Raw genomic sequence first — 16,757 nt, 5'->3', positions numbered from 1 at the left:
ATTTTGGATCGTAATCCTTTGTTGATTATGTACATAGCAAGTATATTTTTCCAGTCTTTAGTTTGTCATCTCACTTTGTTTATGATATACTTTAAAAAGAATATTCTCTTTTTTCCTTTTTTTGTTTTTATTTATTTTTTATTTTATTTATTTTTTTGAGACAGAGTCTCACTCTATTGCCCAGGCTGGAGTGCAGTGGCACAATTTCAGCTCACTGCAACTTCCACCTCCCAGGTTCAAGCGATTCTGGTGCCTCAGCCTCCCGAGTAGCTGGGATTACAGGTACCCACCACCACACCTGGCTAATTTTTGTTTTTTTAGTACAGATGGGATTTCACCATGTTGGCCAGGCTAGTCTCAGACTCCTGGTCTCAAGCAATCAGCCCACCTTGGCCTCCCAAAGTGCTAGGATTACAGGCATGAGCCATGGTGCCAGAGCTGTTTTTTTTGTTTTTTGTTTCTTGTTGTTGTTGTTGTTGTTGTTGCAGGGTCTTGCTCTGTTACCCAGGCTGGAGTGCAGTGGTGCGATCATAGCTTATTGCAACCTTGAACTCCTGTGCCCAAGCAATCCTCCTGCCTCAGTCTCCTGAGTAGCTGGGACTATAGGCGAGTGCCACTGTGCCTAGTTAATGATGTACTTTTCAACAGAAGTTAGTAAACAGAGACTTTTATTTATTTTTTGCATTTTTTTCTAACCCCTCCCCAAACTAAAGTTTTTGCATTTTTTTATTGGAAAATTTTCAAACATAGAAGTTGAAATATTTTACATATATATGTATATGTATCATCCTCTAGATCTATCATTCACCATTTTGTTGTATTGGCTTTATGTATTTTTTTTTCTTTTTTTGTGTGAGGGGGGCTCTTGTTGCCCGGGCTGGAGTGCAATGGCGTGATCTCAGCTCCCTGCAACCTCCGCCTCCTGGGTTCAAGCGATTCTCCTGCCACAGCCTCCCTGGTAGCTGGGATTATAGGCATGCGCCACCACACCTGGCTAATTTTTTATTTTTAGTAGAGGCGGGGTTTCTCCATGTTGGTCAGGCTGGTCTCAAACTCCCAACCTCAGGTGATCCGCCCACTTCGGCCTCCCAAAGTGCTGGGATTACAGGCATGAGTCACCGCGCCCGGCCTGGCTTTATGTATTTGTATATGTGTTTGCTGAATTGTTTGAAAGTAAGCTGCATACTTTATGACATATCTTTCTTAAAAATAATGACATTACCCACATAACCAAATACCACTATTATACAAAGAAAATCAGCACTGATTTCCTAATATTATCTAATGTGCAGTCATATTCAATTTCCTTATTTGTCCCTAGAGTGCCTTTGCTCTGTCACCCAGGCTGGAGTGCAGTGGCGCGACCTCAGCTCACTGAAACCTCCGCCTTCCAGGTTCAGGTGATTCTCCTGCCTCAGCCTCCCAAGTAGCTGGGACTACAGGCACGCACCACCATGCCAGGCTAATTTTTGTATTTTTAGGAGAGACAGGGTTTCACTATGTTGGTCATGCTGGTCTCAAACTCCTGACCTCAAGTGATTCACCCGCCTTGGCCTCCCAAAGTGCTGGGATTACAGGCGTGAGCCGCCGCACCTGGCCTAGAGTGCCTTTTGTAGCTTGTTATCATGAATCAGTATCCAGTCAAGAAGCATACCGTTGGTATATCCCTTGAATCTTTGTTAATCTAGAGCAGCCCCCATGTCTTGTTTTTTTCATCATGAAATTGACTTTTTGAAGAAACTGGGTTCATTGATTTATAGATTGTTCTACATCCTGGATTTTTCCCTATCCTCTGTATTCACTTGTTCTCAGTCCCAATTCCAAATTCCTGGGGAAAAGATAGGGTGGCCCATCTTGGATTAGGTGTTATATTAGTTTTCTACGGCTGCCATAACAAATTACCACAATTTCATGGCATAAAACAGAGCAGATTTATTATATTACAGTACTGTAGGCGAGAAGTCTGACACAGATGTTCTTGTTCTAAAATCAAGGTGTGAGCATTCCTTTCTCAAGGCTCACAGCCTTTTCTGCTTCTAAAATCTACCCACATTCCTTGGCTTGTGGGCCCTTCATCTTGACAGCCAACAGTGTTGCATTCCTCTTACCATTATTCCTCAGATCTATCTGATTCTAAAATTCAGGCTTTGTACATCGTACCTATACTGCCTGCAATTAGTTGTGCCACTTATTTTGTGGATGGAAGTGAAGGATTTGACATTTAATTGGTTTGCTGGTACATAACGACTGGCTTCTGGGGAGAGGAGATGCCGTGACTAGTAGCTGCCAATTTCTGTGGCATAAGTACTCCTACCGTGGCCAGTTTCAAGCTACCAACTTAATTTCAGGGGGCTTGCAAACTTCCTGAAAATGTAACCATCACTCCAGTACACTACTGCATTTAATCCTGGTAAATTTTACCTTGTTCAGTGCCATCCAGCCTGCTGTTGACTGTTGAGAACAGATTGTTTCTATTGATCTTGTTTGCTTTGTTTCCATAGGGACTGTACCAGTTTGCCACGGATATCATCGTAATGATCCGAGTGTGTAAAATGTTCCGCCAAGGCCTCAGGGGATTCCGGGAATATCAAATCATTGAGAGTGCTCACTGGAAGCACCCTATCTTCTCCTTCTGGGATGTAAGCAGCTGGGCTCAGCAGGATTATGACGGCTTAAAGAGGGCAATAAGTTGCAACCCACTTCCTGGCCCAAGCTCAGAACTGAGAAAGAAGACAAAAGGAAAAGCAGATGAGAGACCCAATGGTCACTTTTATTAATGACCAGACTTCTGTTGGAGAGGGTGACTTATGTCATCAACCAAGAGGTTTACCTAATACCGAACCCCAGATTTAGACAGCCTTACATGCCTAGCCACAGGCAATGCTGGACCAAGGCAGTCTCCACTGCAACAGCAGGCCTGCTGCCGAAACTCATGGCAGGGAAAGGTGGAGCAAAATATGGGCTCAGAGGGAAGGAGCAATCATGCCTAGTTTTTATCTTTCCAGATTCATCAAAGAGTTTAAGTCACTCCTCAGTGTAGAGAGAGGCCAGTAGAGTTCTACTAATACACCTCCCTCCATGTGGAAAGAAACCTTGGGAGTGGAGAAGTGGTCTCCATTTCAACAGTGATCAAAAGAGCCAGAAGCAATCCAAGAGTCACAATAACCAGGGTTTTCTGAACGCCCACATGCTGACTTTGTTCGTGTCTCTACTTTCTTTCCTACACCCCTACTTCGGCGCAGGGGGCATTTTCAGGGCCTTGTTCACTGTGGTGACCGTGTTTCTTTTCTTTTTTTGAGACAGAGTCTTGCTCCGTCACCCAGGCTGGAGTGCAGTGGTGCATCTTGGCTCACTGCAAGCTCCATCTCCCGGGTTCACGCCATGCTCCTGCCTCAGCCTCCCTAGTAGCTGGGACTACAGGCGCCCGCCACCACACCCGGCTAATTTTTTGTATTTTTAGTAGAGACAGGGTTTCCACCTTGTTTGCCAGGATGGTCTCGATCTCCTGACCTCGTGATCCGCCCGCCTCGACCTCCCAAAGTGCTGGGATTACAGGCGTGAGCCACCGCGCCCGGCCTGGTGATCATGTTTCTAAAAGGTCCCAATTTAAAGTATTTTATCCCAGTGGTAGATCATGTGCCCTTCTTTAGCTCAGAAAAGTTGATCACCCTTCTGCTAACTTGTTCTGGTTCCCCAGAGGTGTCTTCGTTGCTACTGGGTGTGTTGCTCAGGGCTTCAGAGTTTCCCCAGCAATCACCTGGACAGATCCTGCCCATTTTTCTGTTGTTTCAGGAATGACTAGAGCCAGTCCCCACCCCTCTTGCATCTAGTGATTCACTCCAAGAAATTTCCCTAAAGGGCTTCTGACAGATGGTGGCCAAAGAAAGGGGGATACGGGGCTGGTGATGGGGGAAGGTTAGGCAGCCTTAGAGTGGTTTCTAAGGGACCAGCAGATAATGTAACTAGTGTGTATGTAGGTGAGTTTAAGATAGAGCAGGCCAGCTGGAGAGGAAAGATATGCCTCATCTAAAGACATTCAGATACAAAGACTATAAGACCCTGTGCCGGCCAAACCAAACAAGGCTGCAACCCTGTGGTTGGGCTGAGATGAAAAACGAATGGAGTGGAAGAACTGTAACCAAAAGACTTAGGTTAGCTCTCAGGAAGGACCTCCTGACTCTCAGGGTGGCATGCAATGGTGACGCAATGGGCCCTGGAGATCAGAGGACTTTGGTTACCAGAAGACGTGGCCTGATGCTTGGGGCATATGGAAGCTAAGATGCAGAGTCACTTGTTGTTGGGGGAGTGGGAGGCTAAGCCTAACCATATTGGCAGCCAGAGTGGCTTGAGCAGAGCAGAAGCCTCTCAAGGGCAGCCTATAAGGGCCATAGGGTTGTCAGATGGAGCACTGGGCAGCTGGAGTGCAGGATCAGGTGGGGAGCCCTAGACAGCTTCCGTAGATGTGTGAATCTGGATGTTTCTGAGCACTGCCTCTTTCCTTCAGTAGCCTCCCTGAGAAGCACCATATGGCTTTGCAGAGGAAAACAGGTGGTGGGGGCGAGACAGGGGTCTGAGGGGCTCCAAGGAACAAATGACATGTGGCTTGAGGCCACACTCCAGACATGGCATCGGGTTTGCTGAAAACCTTGAGTTGGGGTCTCAGCTGGACCATGACTTACTGTGTGATCCTTGGGCAAGTTCCTTCACAACCTCTGTCCCACATGGGGCTTACTAAGACCTGCTTTGTCCTGATGACTAAATGGAGTAAGACAGGGAAGATACACCGTGCTTGGCTCATTAAAGACACTTAACAAAGGCTGGCTTCATTTGTTCCATTTTTTTTTCTTTTTTTTTTTTTTTTGAGATGGAGTCTCGCTCTGTCGCCCAGGCTGGAGTGTAGTGGCCGGATCTCAGCTCACTGCAAGCTCTGCCTTCTGGGTTCACGCCATTCTCCTGCCTCAGCCTCCCGAGTAGCTGGGACTACAGGCGCCCGCCACCACACCTGGATAATTTTTTGTATTTTTAGTAGAGATGGGGTTTCACTGTGTTAGCCAGGATGGTCTCGATCTCCTGACCTCGTGATCTGCCTGCCTCGGCCTCCCAAAGTTCTGGGATTACAGGTGTGAGTCACCATGCCCAGCCTGTTCCTTTCTTTTTATCCTTCCTTTTCTTCCTCCTCTATACTTGTTTGTTTGCTGCTTTTTCCCCTTCTTTTTCTCTCTCCTTTCCTATTTCCTCTTTATCCTCCTTTCCTTCTCCCCACCCCCATATTTCTCTGCCTTCACCATATATTGTCAATGCTGGACCCAAGCCTAGTGCTGAGTTGGGGCTTTTGAGCAGAGGCAGGCCTGAAAGGGCCAGCTGCAAGGAGGTTTCCCATGGCTTCCTGCCCACCATGGTGGTCCAGGTACACAGGAGGGCTCTAGATGCAAAGTTCTAGGGGCAGTCTTGCTGATTCTCCCTCTTCTCCCTGCCCTCTTTCTTTCAGAAAAAGATGCAAAGCCGAGTCACATTTGATACCATGGACTTCATTGCAGAGGAGGTATGCATAGATCGAACCTTGCTGTGGGGGAATTTTCTTTCTGCACCCTGGCTTGGAAGAAACCCTGGCTGGGCATCAGCAGAGCTGGTTTCAGTCTAGTCTCTGCCACAAACTCAGCTTGTTACCCTGAGTTGGCCACTTCATTTCCTCATTAATAAAGTGGCTGATCTCAGTGATTCCTTCCATCCCTGGAGCTCCAAGACTGCGCATCTAGGAACCAGCTGTCACTGCATAGTTGAGCAGAACCAATGGGAGAGAGTCCCTGGGCTTGGACCCATGGGAAAACAGCAGGAAAAGAAAAAGCAGAGGATGTGAGAGTCCCAGAGAAAGGAAGAATTCGGGTGGTGGGAAAGGACTGACCTGTGTGAATTCTGGTTCTGCCCTGAATTCTCTGAGAGATGCTGGGCACATCTCTCACACCTGGGTGTCAGATACCCTTCAAGAGTCTTATTCGGGTGCAGCGCACCTGTTGACACTCGGAAGGCTGACGTGGGAGGATCACTTGAGGCCAAGAGTTCAAGACTGCAGTGAGCTATGGTCATATCACTGCATTCCAGTCTGAGTGAGAGAGCGAGGCCCCCTCTCTAAAAAAGAGTCCTCTCATTTTGATGAGGGAATGCTTTTATATCTGTGGGAGCTTTGGACTGTGTGACTTGTTCCCTGAATTTCAGTCTCATCATTGTCATCTTCTTGGCTTCTCTCCACGATATCCTGGGTATTAAATAATAAAATCCAATTTAAAATTTAAAAGAGCCTACCTATTTATAGGGAAGATCTGAAATTCTCACCAGTGCAGACCTGACTTGACCTGGCTTGGAGTAGCCATGTTGTTTTTTTCTCAGGGAATGGGGAAAGAACAGAACTTTATAATGGGTGTCAGGGCCACCTGTGCCTATCTCCTGCCCCACCTCTTTCTCTTCTTGGAGCCCAGGTATGGCTTCTGTTGCCTGCCTCTCCTGGGCACAGCCTTATTTTTTCGCGCACCCTTGTGTATGAAGCATACTCAGTTCAGTCATCCAAGCCCTGTGTCTCTTCAGCTCTTCAGGCTGGCTGGTGTGTGACACTGGGCACTGAAGGTTAATCAGGCTCTATCCTTCAGGCAGGAGAAACTAGGGGCCTATGTGAGAGCCACAGCACTCTAGATGTGAGGGCAAGTCTGTGCACCACAGTAGAGGGAGGGAAGAGGCACAGAGGGAAAATTCTTTCTTATAGGCAAGGCCTATCGGTGGCCCTCAATTAAATCATGCCTGACTCTGGTTCCAACATAGAGAAGAGCAGAGAGCCAATTTATCCTCCCATCTCACCCTTCTGAGTAGCTGGCATTACAGGTGTGCATTCCTGAGCCCAGCTGGAGACTCAATGTAAAAACCAGCCCTTTGGCCAGATGTGCTGGCTCACGCTTGTAATCCCAGCACTTTGGGAGGCCTAGACAGGAAGATTACCTGAGCCCTGGAGTTTTAGACCCATCTGAGCAACATACTGAGACCCTGTCTCTACTAAAAATTAAAAAATAAAAATAATCAGCTGGGCATGGTGGCTCACACCTGTAATCCCAGAATTTTGGGAGGCTGAGGTGGGAGGATTGCTTGAGCCTGGGAAATGGAGGTTGCAGTGAGCTATGACTGTGCCACTGCACTGCAGTCCGGGTGACAGAGTGAGACCCTGTCCCCCTGCCCCCACCCCACCCCCAAAAAACAATGAGCCCAGCCCTTTGAGTGATGCTAATGAGTATGGGGTTTCTTTGGGGTGATGAAAAGCTTCCAAAATAGTGTGGTGATTGTTGTACAACTCTGTGAATACATTTAACACTGAATTGTACACTTTAAATGGTGACTTACAAGGCATGTGAATTATATCTAAGTAAAAATTATATATAATTTATAGTACACATACATACATAGTTATATAACCTGCCCCTCAGCACAGCATTTGGATTCTGATGGAAAGCTAAGCCTCAGTATAGTCCATATTGAGCCTCTAATAATGCTGAACTTCTCATAGAGAACCCTTAGTATTAGAGAGGCTTAGAATCATAGACTCAATTATTGCAGCAACTGTGAGACAGTGGAAACAATGGATACATTTTTTTTTTTTTTTTTGAGACGGAGTCTCGCTCTGTCGCCCAGGCTGGAGTGCAGTGGCCGGATCTCAGCTCACTGCAAGCTCCGCCTCCCGGGTTCATGCCATTCTCCTGCCTCAGCCTCCCGAGAAGCTGGGACTACAGGCGCCCGCCACCTCGCCCGGCTAGTTTTTTGTATTTTTTTTAGTAGAGACGGGGTTTCACTGTGTTAGCCAGGATGGTCTCGATTTCCTGACCTCGTGATCCGCCCGTCTCGGCCTCCCAAAGTGCTGGGATTACAGGCTTGAGCCACCGCGCCCGGCCAATGGATACATTTTTAAAACATTGTTTAGAAAAACACTGAAGAAAGCAAGTTGCCCAAGTGATGTCTACAGTCTGACATTTATGTAAATTTTTTATTTTTAGTTTTTGAGACAGAGTCTCACTCTGTCATCCAGGCTGAAGTGCAGTGATGCAATCACAGCTCACTGCAACCTCAACCTCCCTGGGCTCAAGCAGTCCTCCCATTTTAGTGCCCCTCAGTAGCTAGGACTACAGGTGTGTGCCACTATGCCTGGCTTTTTTTTTTTTTTTTTTTTTTTGAGACAGAATCTTGCTCTGTCGCCCAGGCTGGAGTACAGTGGAGTGATCTGGGCTCACTACAAGCTCCGTCTTCCGGGTTCACGCCATTCTCCTGCCTCAGCCTCCCGAGTAGGTGGGACTAAAGGTGCCCGCCACCATGACTGGCTAATGTTTTGTATTTTTAGTAGAGATGGGGCTTCACTATGTTAGCCAGGGTGGTCTTGATCTCCTGACCTCGTGGTCTGCCCGCCTCGGCCTCCCAAAGTGCTGGGATTACAAGTGTGAGCCACCGCACCCGACCCAATGCCCAGCTAATTTTTAAATTTTTTGTAGAGATGAGGGTCTTGCCATGTTGCCCAGGCTGGTTTCGAACTCCTAGGCTCAAGTGATCCCCCTGCCTTGGCCTCCCAAGTGTTGGGATTATAGGCATGAGCCACTGTGCCCAGCATCCACTTCTTAATAATGTCAGAATGGCAATTATATTTCGACACAAGTTTTGGAGGGGACGTTCACTCTATAGCAAGAGCCTACTGAAGAAGGGGCTACTCTTTTAGCTAATATGACCCAGTGGGGACTCACTGAGGGTGTGGCAGCATCTGAGCTGAGACCAGAATGATGAGTCAGCCATGTCCACGAGAAAACCCAGGGAACAAATATTCCAGGCGGAAAAACAGCCCGGGCAGATACCTCAAGACAGAGCCAAGCTTAGCATGTGCCAGGGACCAGTAGAAAATTCCAGAGTAGAGAACAAAGGGAAGAGGTAGGAGATGAGGTTGGAGAGAAGCCATTGAGGGGTTTTCACAACTCACAGTGCCACTTCCTCAGCAGGTGGGAGTGGTAGGTGAATGTGCTGGTCCATGAGGCCTGGTTCACTTGAGAAGAAAAGGTTTAGCTAATAGTCTGTCTCTGGAAGGTTCTCTTTGCTCATTAGTCTCCTATAGCACGCTGAGGTCTGGGATGAGACACAGGCGAAGTTCTCCCCTGACTGCTCTGTGTGTGTGCTGAGCAGACTCTGCAGGACCACTGGAGCCCAGGGAAGCCTGTATTGCCTGGGAAGGTCAGTGAATAGCACAGGTCGGGGGATGTCAGCATTGATATGTGTCAGATCTATTCCTAATCCTGCCTGAGTTTCTTCATCTGTCAAATGGAATAACAGTTATTGGGCTGGCGAGGATGCAGTGAGATGGGCATGTAAAATGTTTATCCCAGTGCCTGACACACAGTAAGCACTCATCACATATCAGCCACTGTGGTACAGGGAACGGGAAAGTACGAGCAGTACTATGGGGTGTTGCCCGCTGGCCCATGGGCGAAACTGCTGGGTCCCCTGTATCACTCTGGTCCTCTCTCCCCAGGGTCACTTTCCTCCAAAGGCCATTCAGATCATGCAGAAGAAGCCTTCCTGGAGAACAGAGGATGAGATCCAGGCCGTCTGTAACATCTTGCAGATTCTGGATAGCTATCGGAACTACGCGGAGCCCCTTCAGCTGCTCCTGGCCAAAGTCATGCGCTTTGAACGGTCAGTGAGGGGCACAGCCCTTGGCCACCAAGCTGAGGCTGAACTGAGCAAAAGAGCCTGGCCGAGAAGGTGTGGCAGGTCCTGCCCACCCCTCTGTATAGTGTTAGCCATGAATGAAGTCTTCTGTCCATTCACTTTAGCACCCACTGCTGTGGTTGCAGCACCCTTTATCTCACTCACTTATTGAGACTCTTAGAGAAGTAAAGGGCCATTAAATCTGGAGAGGATCTAGTAGGAACCTCAGAGAGGATCTGGTCCAATTCCCTCATTTTTCAGATAAGGAAACTGAGGCTCTGTGGGGGAAAATGGCTCCTTCTAGGTCACCCAGACCATAAGAAGCAGCGCTGAAACTGGAATCTAGGCTCTAAAAGAGTGGATCAGAGTTGATTGTACCATATCTAGATAGGCACTAGCACAGGGTCTGTGAACTTGAATGAGAAATGTCTCTATTTTCATTAACCTCTAGATGAAATTTATTATTTCCTTCAATCATAAATATAAGCAACAAACCACTATCATATTAGCCATCCCTGTGACTTTTCACTAAAAGAAATCACAGATATTTTCACATCATATTCGAGTTGTTGCAGATTTCTCAAAAAATTTATGTTCATCACATCTTCAAAATGATGGTAGTTATTAGATCTGCTGCTAGATCTTGTTATTCAATGTCCTAATAAAGATACAAATATATTGCTTTATCAAAAATTTGGTTTACAAAAATTTGTTAACTATAATTATGTTGGATTTTATTTTATACACTTAAAACATTATTCAGATTAGCTGGGTGTGGTGGTGGGCACCTGTAGTCCCAGCTACTCAGGAGACTGAGGCAGGATAATCGCTTGAACCCAGGAGCAGAGGTTGCAGTGAGCCGAGATTGTGCCACTGTGCTCCAGCCTGGGTGACAGAGTGAGACCCCATCTCCAAAAAACAAAAAACAAAACAAAACAAAGGAAAACATTATTCTGTGAATACTTTACCAGATTGTCTAAGGGTCCATAATACAAGAAGTGCCCTGTACTAGAAAAGTCTAAGAGGTACATGTGGAAATACTGCCATTTCCAGGCCATCTCAGTGGCTTCAAGAGGGTCAGCCTAGCAGAATATTTGGGCAAGGCTTGTCTTGAAAATACAAGATATGGCTGGGCACAGTGGCTCATTCCTGTAATCCCAGCACTTAAAGAGGCCGAAGCAGGAGGATCCCTTGAGCCCAGGAATTTGACCAGCCTTGGCAACATGGTGAGACCACATCACTACACAAAAAATAAAAAAAAAATAGGTGGGCATGGTGGTGGTGGCATGCATCTGTAATCCCAGCTACTTGGGAAGCTGAGGCTGGATTACTTGAGCCTGGGAGATTGAGGCTGCAGCGAGCTGTGATTGCGCCACTGCACTGCAGCCTGGGCAACAGAGCAAGACTCTGCCTCAAAAAGAAAAAGAAAAGAAAAAAGGAAATCTAGGATTTAAATTGACCATAGGTTTGTACCCTAATATTTTCCTCCATGGAAGTCATAGTCTAAGGAGTAAGCTCTGACTTGATTGTGGCTTGCTGTGACAACTAACTACAGATTGAGACCCTTTGTGATCAGTGCAGATGCTCCCAGGGGGAGATTATTACCCTTCAGCTGGCTTGGTCAAGAGTTTCCCAGAAGTTGTGTTTGAACAGGTAGCTTTGACAGGTGGAAGTGTAGATGAGGCAGAGAGGACCATTTGCTTTGTTCTAACCCAGTCAAGAAGAGTGTGTCACCACTGTCTATAAAGTAAGATTCTATGCCAGGCAGAGTGGTGTCATGGAAAGGAAAAGAACTGTGGCACTGGAAGCTCTGGAATTTTTGTTGTTGACAGAGGGTCTTGCTTTGTTGCCCAGGCTGGAGTGCAGGGGCGTGATCAAAGCTCACTGCAGCCTGGACCTCCCAGGCTCAAGCCTCCTGCCTTAGCCTCCAGAGTAGCTGGGACTACAGGCACACCACACCCAGTTATTTCTTTTAAATGTGTGTTTTTGTTTGTGTGTGTTTGTTTGTTTGTTTGTTTTTGAGACGGAGTCTTGCTCTGTCGCCCAGGCTGGAGTACAGTGGTGCGATCTCGGCTCACTGCAAGCTCCGCCCCCCGGGTTCACGCCATTCTCCTGTCTCAGTCTCCTGAGTAGCTGTGACTATAGGTGCCCGCCACCACGCCTGGCTAATTTTTGTATTTTTTAGTACAGATGGGGTTTCACAATGTTAGCCAGGATGGCCTCGATCTGACTTCGTGATCCGCCCGCCTCGGCCTCCAAAGTGCTGGGATTACAGGCGTGAGCCACCGTGCCCAGCCTTAAATTTGTTTTTAGTGGAGATGAGTTCTTGCTATATTGCTCAGGTTGGCCTCGAACTCTTGAGTTCAAGCTATCCTCCTCTCTCAGCCTCCCAAAGTGCTGGGATTATAGGTGTGAGCCACTGTGTCCAGCTGAAGCTCTGGAATTTAATGCCTCATGTGCCCCATGTGACCTCAGGCAAGCCACTTAACCTTTCTGAGCTTCAGTATCCTCATCAGTGAAATAAGGATAATAATAAGATTTGGGGGAAGATCAATTGAGGTGTTACTGTGAAAGACCTCTGCTAGTTGTGGTTTATTTCTGGGACTGGGAATTAGCAGCTTAGACAGGATTCTTCTAGTTGCCAGTATCTGAAAGCCCAGCTCAAGGGAACGTGTTCATGGCTCGTGTATCTGGTAAGTCCTGGGATAGTTCTCCAGCTTCAGGCTGGCAGGAATTCAGGGATGTTGTTCATATAAGCGTCATCCTCCGCCAGACTCTCCCCTCATACTGGTGAGATGGCTGCTGCAGTCTCAGCTCCAAACTCATCTGTTTAGTTTTAATCTGATGGAAAGAATTTAGAAAAGCTCTTTTCAGTCACTCACATCAGAGCTTGGGATGAATTCTTTCTGAACCAGCTTGGCTTTGCTTGAATTACCACTGAGGTCAGTGATGCTCTGATTGAGTGTTGAGAAAGGGTAGTTTCCCCAAAGGAGAATCAGGGTGTGATTGGTGGAAAAATATGATCAGATGCTTGACAGCAAAAGCTACAGATGTCTGCTTTTGGAGATTCGGGTTCTAACTCTGACTTGATTGTGGCTTACTGTGACCTTCAGCAAGCTGTAGGTTCCTTGGGTCCCCCTTTCCCCTTCCCAAAAATGTTGGTTGAGCTTGATGGTCTCTGAGGGTCTTTCTGGCTGTAGTTGTAGTCATCTTTACTTCAGTGAACAGTGCCTGTGCTCCCTCATCTTCAAAATCTCATTTCCTAGCTGAATATTCCTGCTGTCTCCTAGCTAGTCATTATCACCTGGGCCATCTCCTCTTTCTTTCTTCTTTTTATTATTATTATTTTTGGAGATGGGTCTCGTCCTGTCAACCAGGCTGGAGTGCAGTGGCGTGATCACAGCTCACTGAAGCCTCTACCTCCTAGGCTCATGTGAGCCTTCCACCTCGGCCTCCTTTGTAGCTGGGACAAGAGGTAGGTGTCACCATTCCTGGCTAATTTTATTTTGTATTTTTTTTTTTTTTTTGAGACGGATTCTCGCTCTGTCGCCCAGGCTGGAGTGCAGTGGCGTGATCTCCACTCACTGCAAGCTCCGTCGCCTCCCGGGTTCACACCATTCTCCTGCCTCAGCCTCCCGAGAAGCTGGGACTACAGGGGCCCGCCACCATGCCCGGCTAATTTTTTTGTTTTTGTTTTGTTTTCTTTTTTTTAGTAGAGACGGGATTTCACCATGTTCGTCAGGATGGTCTCGATCTCCTGACCTCGTGATCTGCCTGCCTCGGCCTCCCAAAGTGCTGGGATTACAGGCGTGAGCCACCGTGCCCGGCCTTTATATTTTTTTGTAGAGACAAAGGCTCACTATGTTGCTCAGGCTGGTCTTGAACTCCTGAGCTCAAGTGATTCTTCCACATCAGCCTCCCAAAATGCTGGGATTACAGACGTGTACCACCGTGCCTGGCCTGCCTCTTTCCTACATTGATAAAGATTCTGGGCTGATACTGGTTTGTAGCTCATGAAGCCCACAGCCACAATGGAGCCTGGGCAGTAGTGACTCCAGCCTGGTGTGGTCCTCTGTCCGTCCTCTGATCCCTGCCCTCAGGAGTTTGCCATAGAATCACGAGGCCAGTGAGTACTCTCTGAGAGGTCAGAAGAGGAGATGCTGCTGGGGGCTGGGTCAGGGAAGGCTTCCTGGAGGAAGTAGGACCTGAGTTCCTGAAAGGATCTGATAGTGGAGAAGAGAGGGAAGGCCACTGCAGGCAGGGGAGCAACATGGACAAACTGATGGAACAAAGTGGGTATCATCTGCCCTGAGCAGGGTGTTGGTTCCCCTGCTGCTGGTCAAGCCAGCGAGTCAGGAAGGAACAGAAGGTGGCAGTGTGGAGTGGGAGGAGGAAGAGCAGAACTGCTGAGGGCAGGGCCATGAGCTCAGAGCTGGGGGCAATGGCCCTGCCACAGGGGCACTTCCACAACGGCTGCTCATCAGTCCTGACAGAGACTAAAGGGCAGACTTTTTTTTTTACCCATTGTCTCCTGGGTAAAATCCAAACTTAGCTGAGCTTTGGAGGCCGTTTATGGTGGGACCAGTTGAATTTCTCTCCCACCACTCCCCTGACCTTGCCTTCTCCCATTTTCCTTTCCCGTGAAGTGCACATTATCTATGAAGTACATGTTATCCCTTGAATGTGCTGTGCTTCCAGCCACCTGTGCACCTTTGGTCATGGTGGTCCCTGTGCCTGGGACCCTCTTCCATCTCTTTGTCCACCTGGATGACTCACTTCAAGCACCATGCTAGAACCTTGTCTGACCTTCCTAAGGCCCCTTCTCTATGCTCCTCAATTAGCCTGCACTGAAATCTCTTAAAGCATTTGTAAACCTCGTTTACATCCTGTATGTGACCATAATTTTGAAAACAAAGTCTATGTTGTTCATTGTGCCTATTTTTTTTTTTTTTTTTTTTTGAGACAGAGTCACCCAGGCCAGAGTGCAGTGGTGTGATCATGGCTCACCATAGCCTTAAACTCCCAGGCTCAGGTGATCTTCCCACCTCAGCCTTCCAGGCAGCTGGGACTATAGGTGTGCACCCCCACGCTTGGCTAATCTTTGTGTTTTCTGTAGAGATGGGGTTTCACCTTGTTGCCCAGCCAGGAGTTCAAGACCAGCCTGGGCAACATAACAAGACTCTGTCTCTACAAATAATAGAACAATTAGCTGGATGTGGCAACTTCAGGTCTCAGCTCAAATATCCCTTCCTTATTGATAGTAATAGTAAGAATAGCTAACACAGGACTGGGCACAGTGGCTTACTCCTGTAATCCCAATACTTTGGGAGGCCAAGGTGGGAGGATCCTTGAGCCCAGGAGTTAAAGACCAGCCTAGGCAACATAGTGAGACCCTGTCCTTATCTCAAACTCCTAGGCTCAAACAATCCTCCCACCTTGGCCTCCCAAAGTGCTGGGATTACAGGCATGTGCCACCACACCTGGCCTCATGGTGCCTAATAGACACCTCTGATATTTAACTTATTGAATGAATGAAGGAAATGAATAAATATTGAAAGAATTGAGATTTGGACTTGCATACGAAATACAGAAAGTTCCTTCTGAGTTTAAGAACTCCTTGTTTGCTCTGGGCCTGGTCACCTCTACCCTAAGGGTGCCCTGTTGGGTAGTGGGCTGCTGGTAATTATGATAAGACCATTATCTGTGTCTCATTCTGGGCATACTCATCTGTATTTTACAGACAAGAGAAACCAAGGATCAGAGAGGGGATATCCATTGCTCAGTGTCACACAGCTAAGAGCAGAACCAGGATTTGGATCCTGGGCTAACGCTAAAGCCAGTCCTCCTAATCATTAAGCGACTCTACTAACCCATTCATTGCTTTCAGCATGTGTTCACTCATTTATTCCACTACATTCAATAAGCATTCACTGTGCCCAAGAACACGCAGCAGTGACCCAGACTGGCAAAGGCTCTGCTCTCAGGAAGCTTCAGTCCAGCCAAGGCAGGCAATGGGATAGGTGTTAGTGAAAGGCTCCAGCTTGACTGGCAGGGCTGGGCTGTCCTGAGGGCCCTTCTGGTCCAAGTCTGTGCTCTTATATCCTAGAGCAAAGAGCACAACCAGTCCAGAGCTCCTCCCAGCATGGACCTGCCCCCGTGTCACTACCCAATCAATTAGCAATGGTCTTTTCCCAGGTTTGGTCGCAGGCGTGTGATCATCAAGAAGGGGCAGAAGGGCAACAGCTTTTATTTCATCTACCTGGGCACAGTTGCAATAACCAACGACGAGGATGGCAGCAGTGCCTTCCTAGATCCCCACCCGAAATTGCTGCAGAAGGGTAGCTGTTTTGGGGTAAGCCTAGGGGAAGGACCCAGTTTCCTGGGGTGGAGTGCGTGGAGGTGACAGGACTTCTGCTAGAACCTCTCAGCCAGGCCCAGTCCTGCCTAGTACTCTGTACAAGTCACTGTCCCGTGTGGGCCCCAGTGCCCTTACCTGTCAAATGCTAATTGAGTTGGACCAAGATCAGCCTCTTCATCTGTGCTGTTTAAGAAGTATGTTCCTGATTCAGCCCTTTAGAGATGCAGTGACTCCACAGCGAGGACTCTCCAGCTTCTTCCCCTCTGGCCTATTCAGGCCTGTTGCCTCTTTTTCCATAAGCAGCAGATTAAGAAGAAGAGGAGTGGGCCACGGTGGGAGAATGTGCAGGAGAACAGAGGGGGCTGGGGAACATGCAGTCTGGTGAGGAGAGAATTCAGGGAGAAGCTGGAGGCAGGGAAGATGTGTGTAAGGCTGAGGACAGGAAGTGGAGGTGGCCTCACACTTGCCCTTGCGCTGTCCACCCAACAGGAAACGGACATTCTGCATGCTTCATTGAGGAGGTCCACCATCGTCTGTATGGAAGAAACAGAGTTCCTGGTTGTTGACAGGGAGGACTTCTTTGCTAATAAACTGGACCAGGAAGTTCAGAAGGATGCTCAATATCGGTTTGAATTTTTTAGGTGACTCTGCCTTCATTCAACATTTTTTTCCCCTTGTGTGT

General features: G+C 47.8%; 1 protein-coding gene across 3 annotated transcripts in view; it reads left to right on the top strand.

Annotated features, from left to right (window-relative positions):
• The window catches only part of CNBD2 (cyclic nucleotide binding domain containing 2), a 62,614-nt gene that overhangs the window by 1,681 nt on the left and 44,176 nt on the right, over positions 1 to 16,757 (top strand). For all 3 annotated transcript variants that reach the window (XM_025399605.1, XM_025399604.1, XM_025399603.1), the window contains exons 2-6: positions 2,502 to 2,639; positions 5,489 to 5,542; positions 9,539 to 9,702; positions 15,913 to 16,069; positions 16,565 to 16,716. In XM_025399605.1, the coding sequence (XP_025255390.1) occupies positions 2,502 to 2,639; positions 5,489 to 5,542; positions 9,539 to 9,702; positions 15,913 to 16,069; positions 16,565 to 16,716 (665 nt within the window). The remainder of the gene's footprint in view (positions 1 to 2,501; positions 2,640 to 5,488; positions 5,543 to 9,538; positions 9,703 to 15,912; positions 16,070 to 16,564; positions 16,717 to 16,757) is intronic.

Source organism: Theropithecus gelada, chromosome 10, assembly GCF_003255815.1.
Source record: "Theropithecus gelada isolate Dixy chromosome 10, Tgel_1.0, whole genome shotgun sequence".
In the NCBI taxonomy this organism is placed as follows: Eukaryota; Metazoa; Chordata; class Mammalia; order Primates; family Cercopithecidae; genus Theropithecus; species Theropithecus gelada.
The sequence above is the reverse complement of the archived record's forward strand: the minus strand, read 5'-3'. Positions and strand labels throughout refer to the sequence as shown.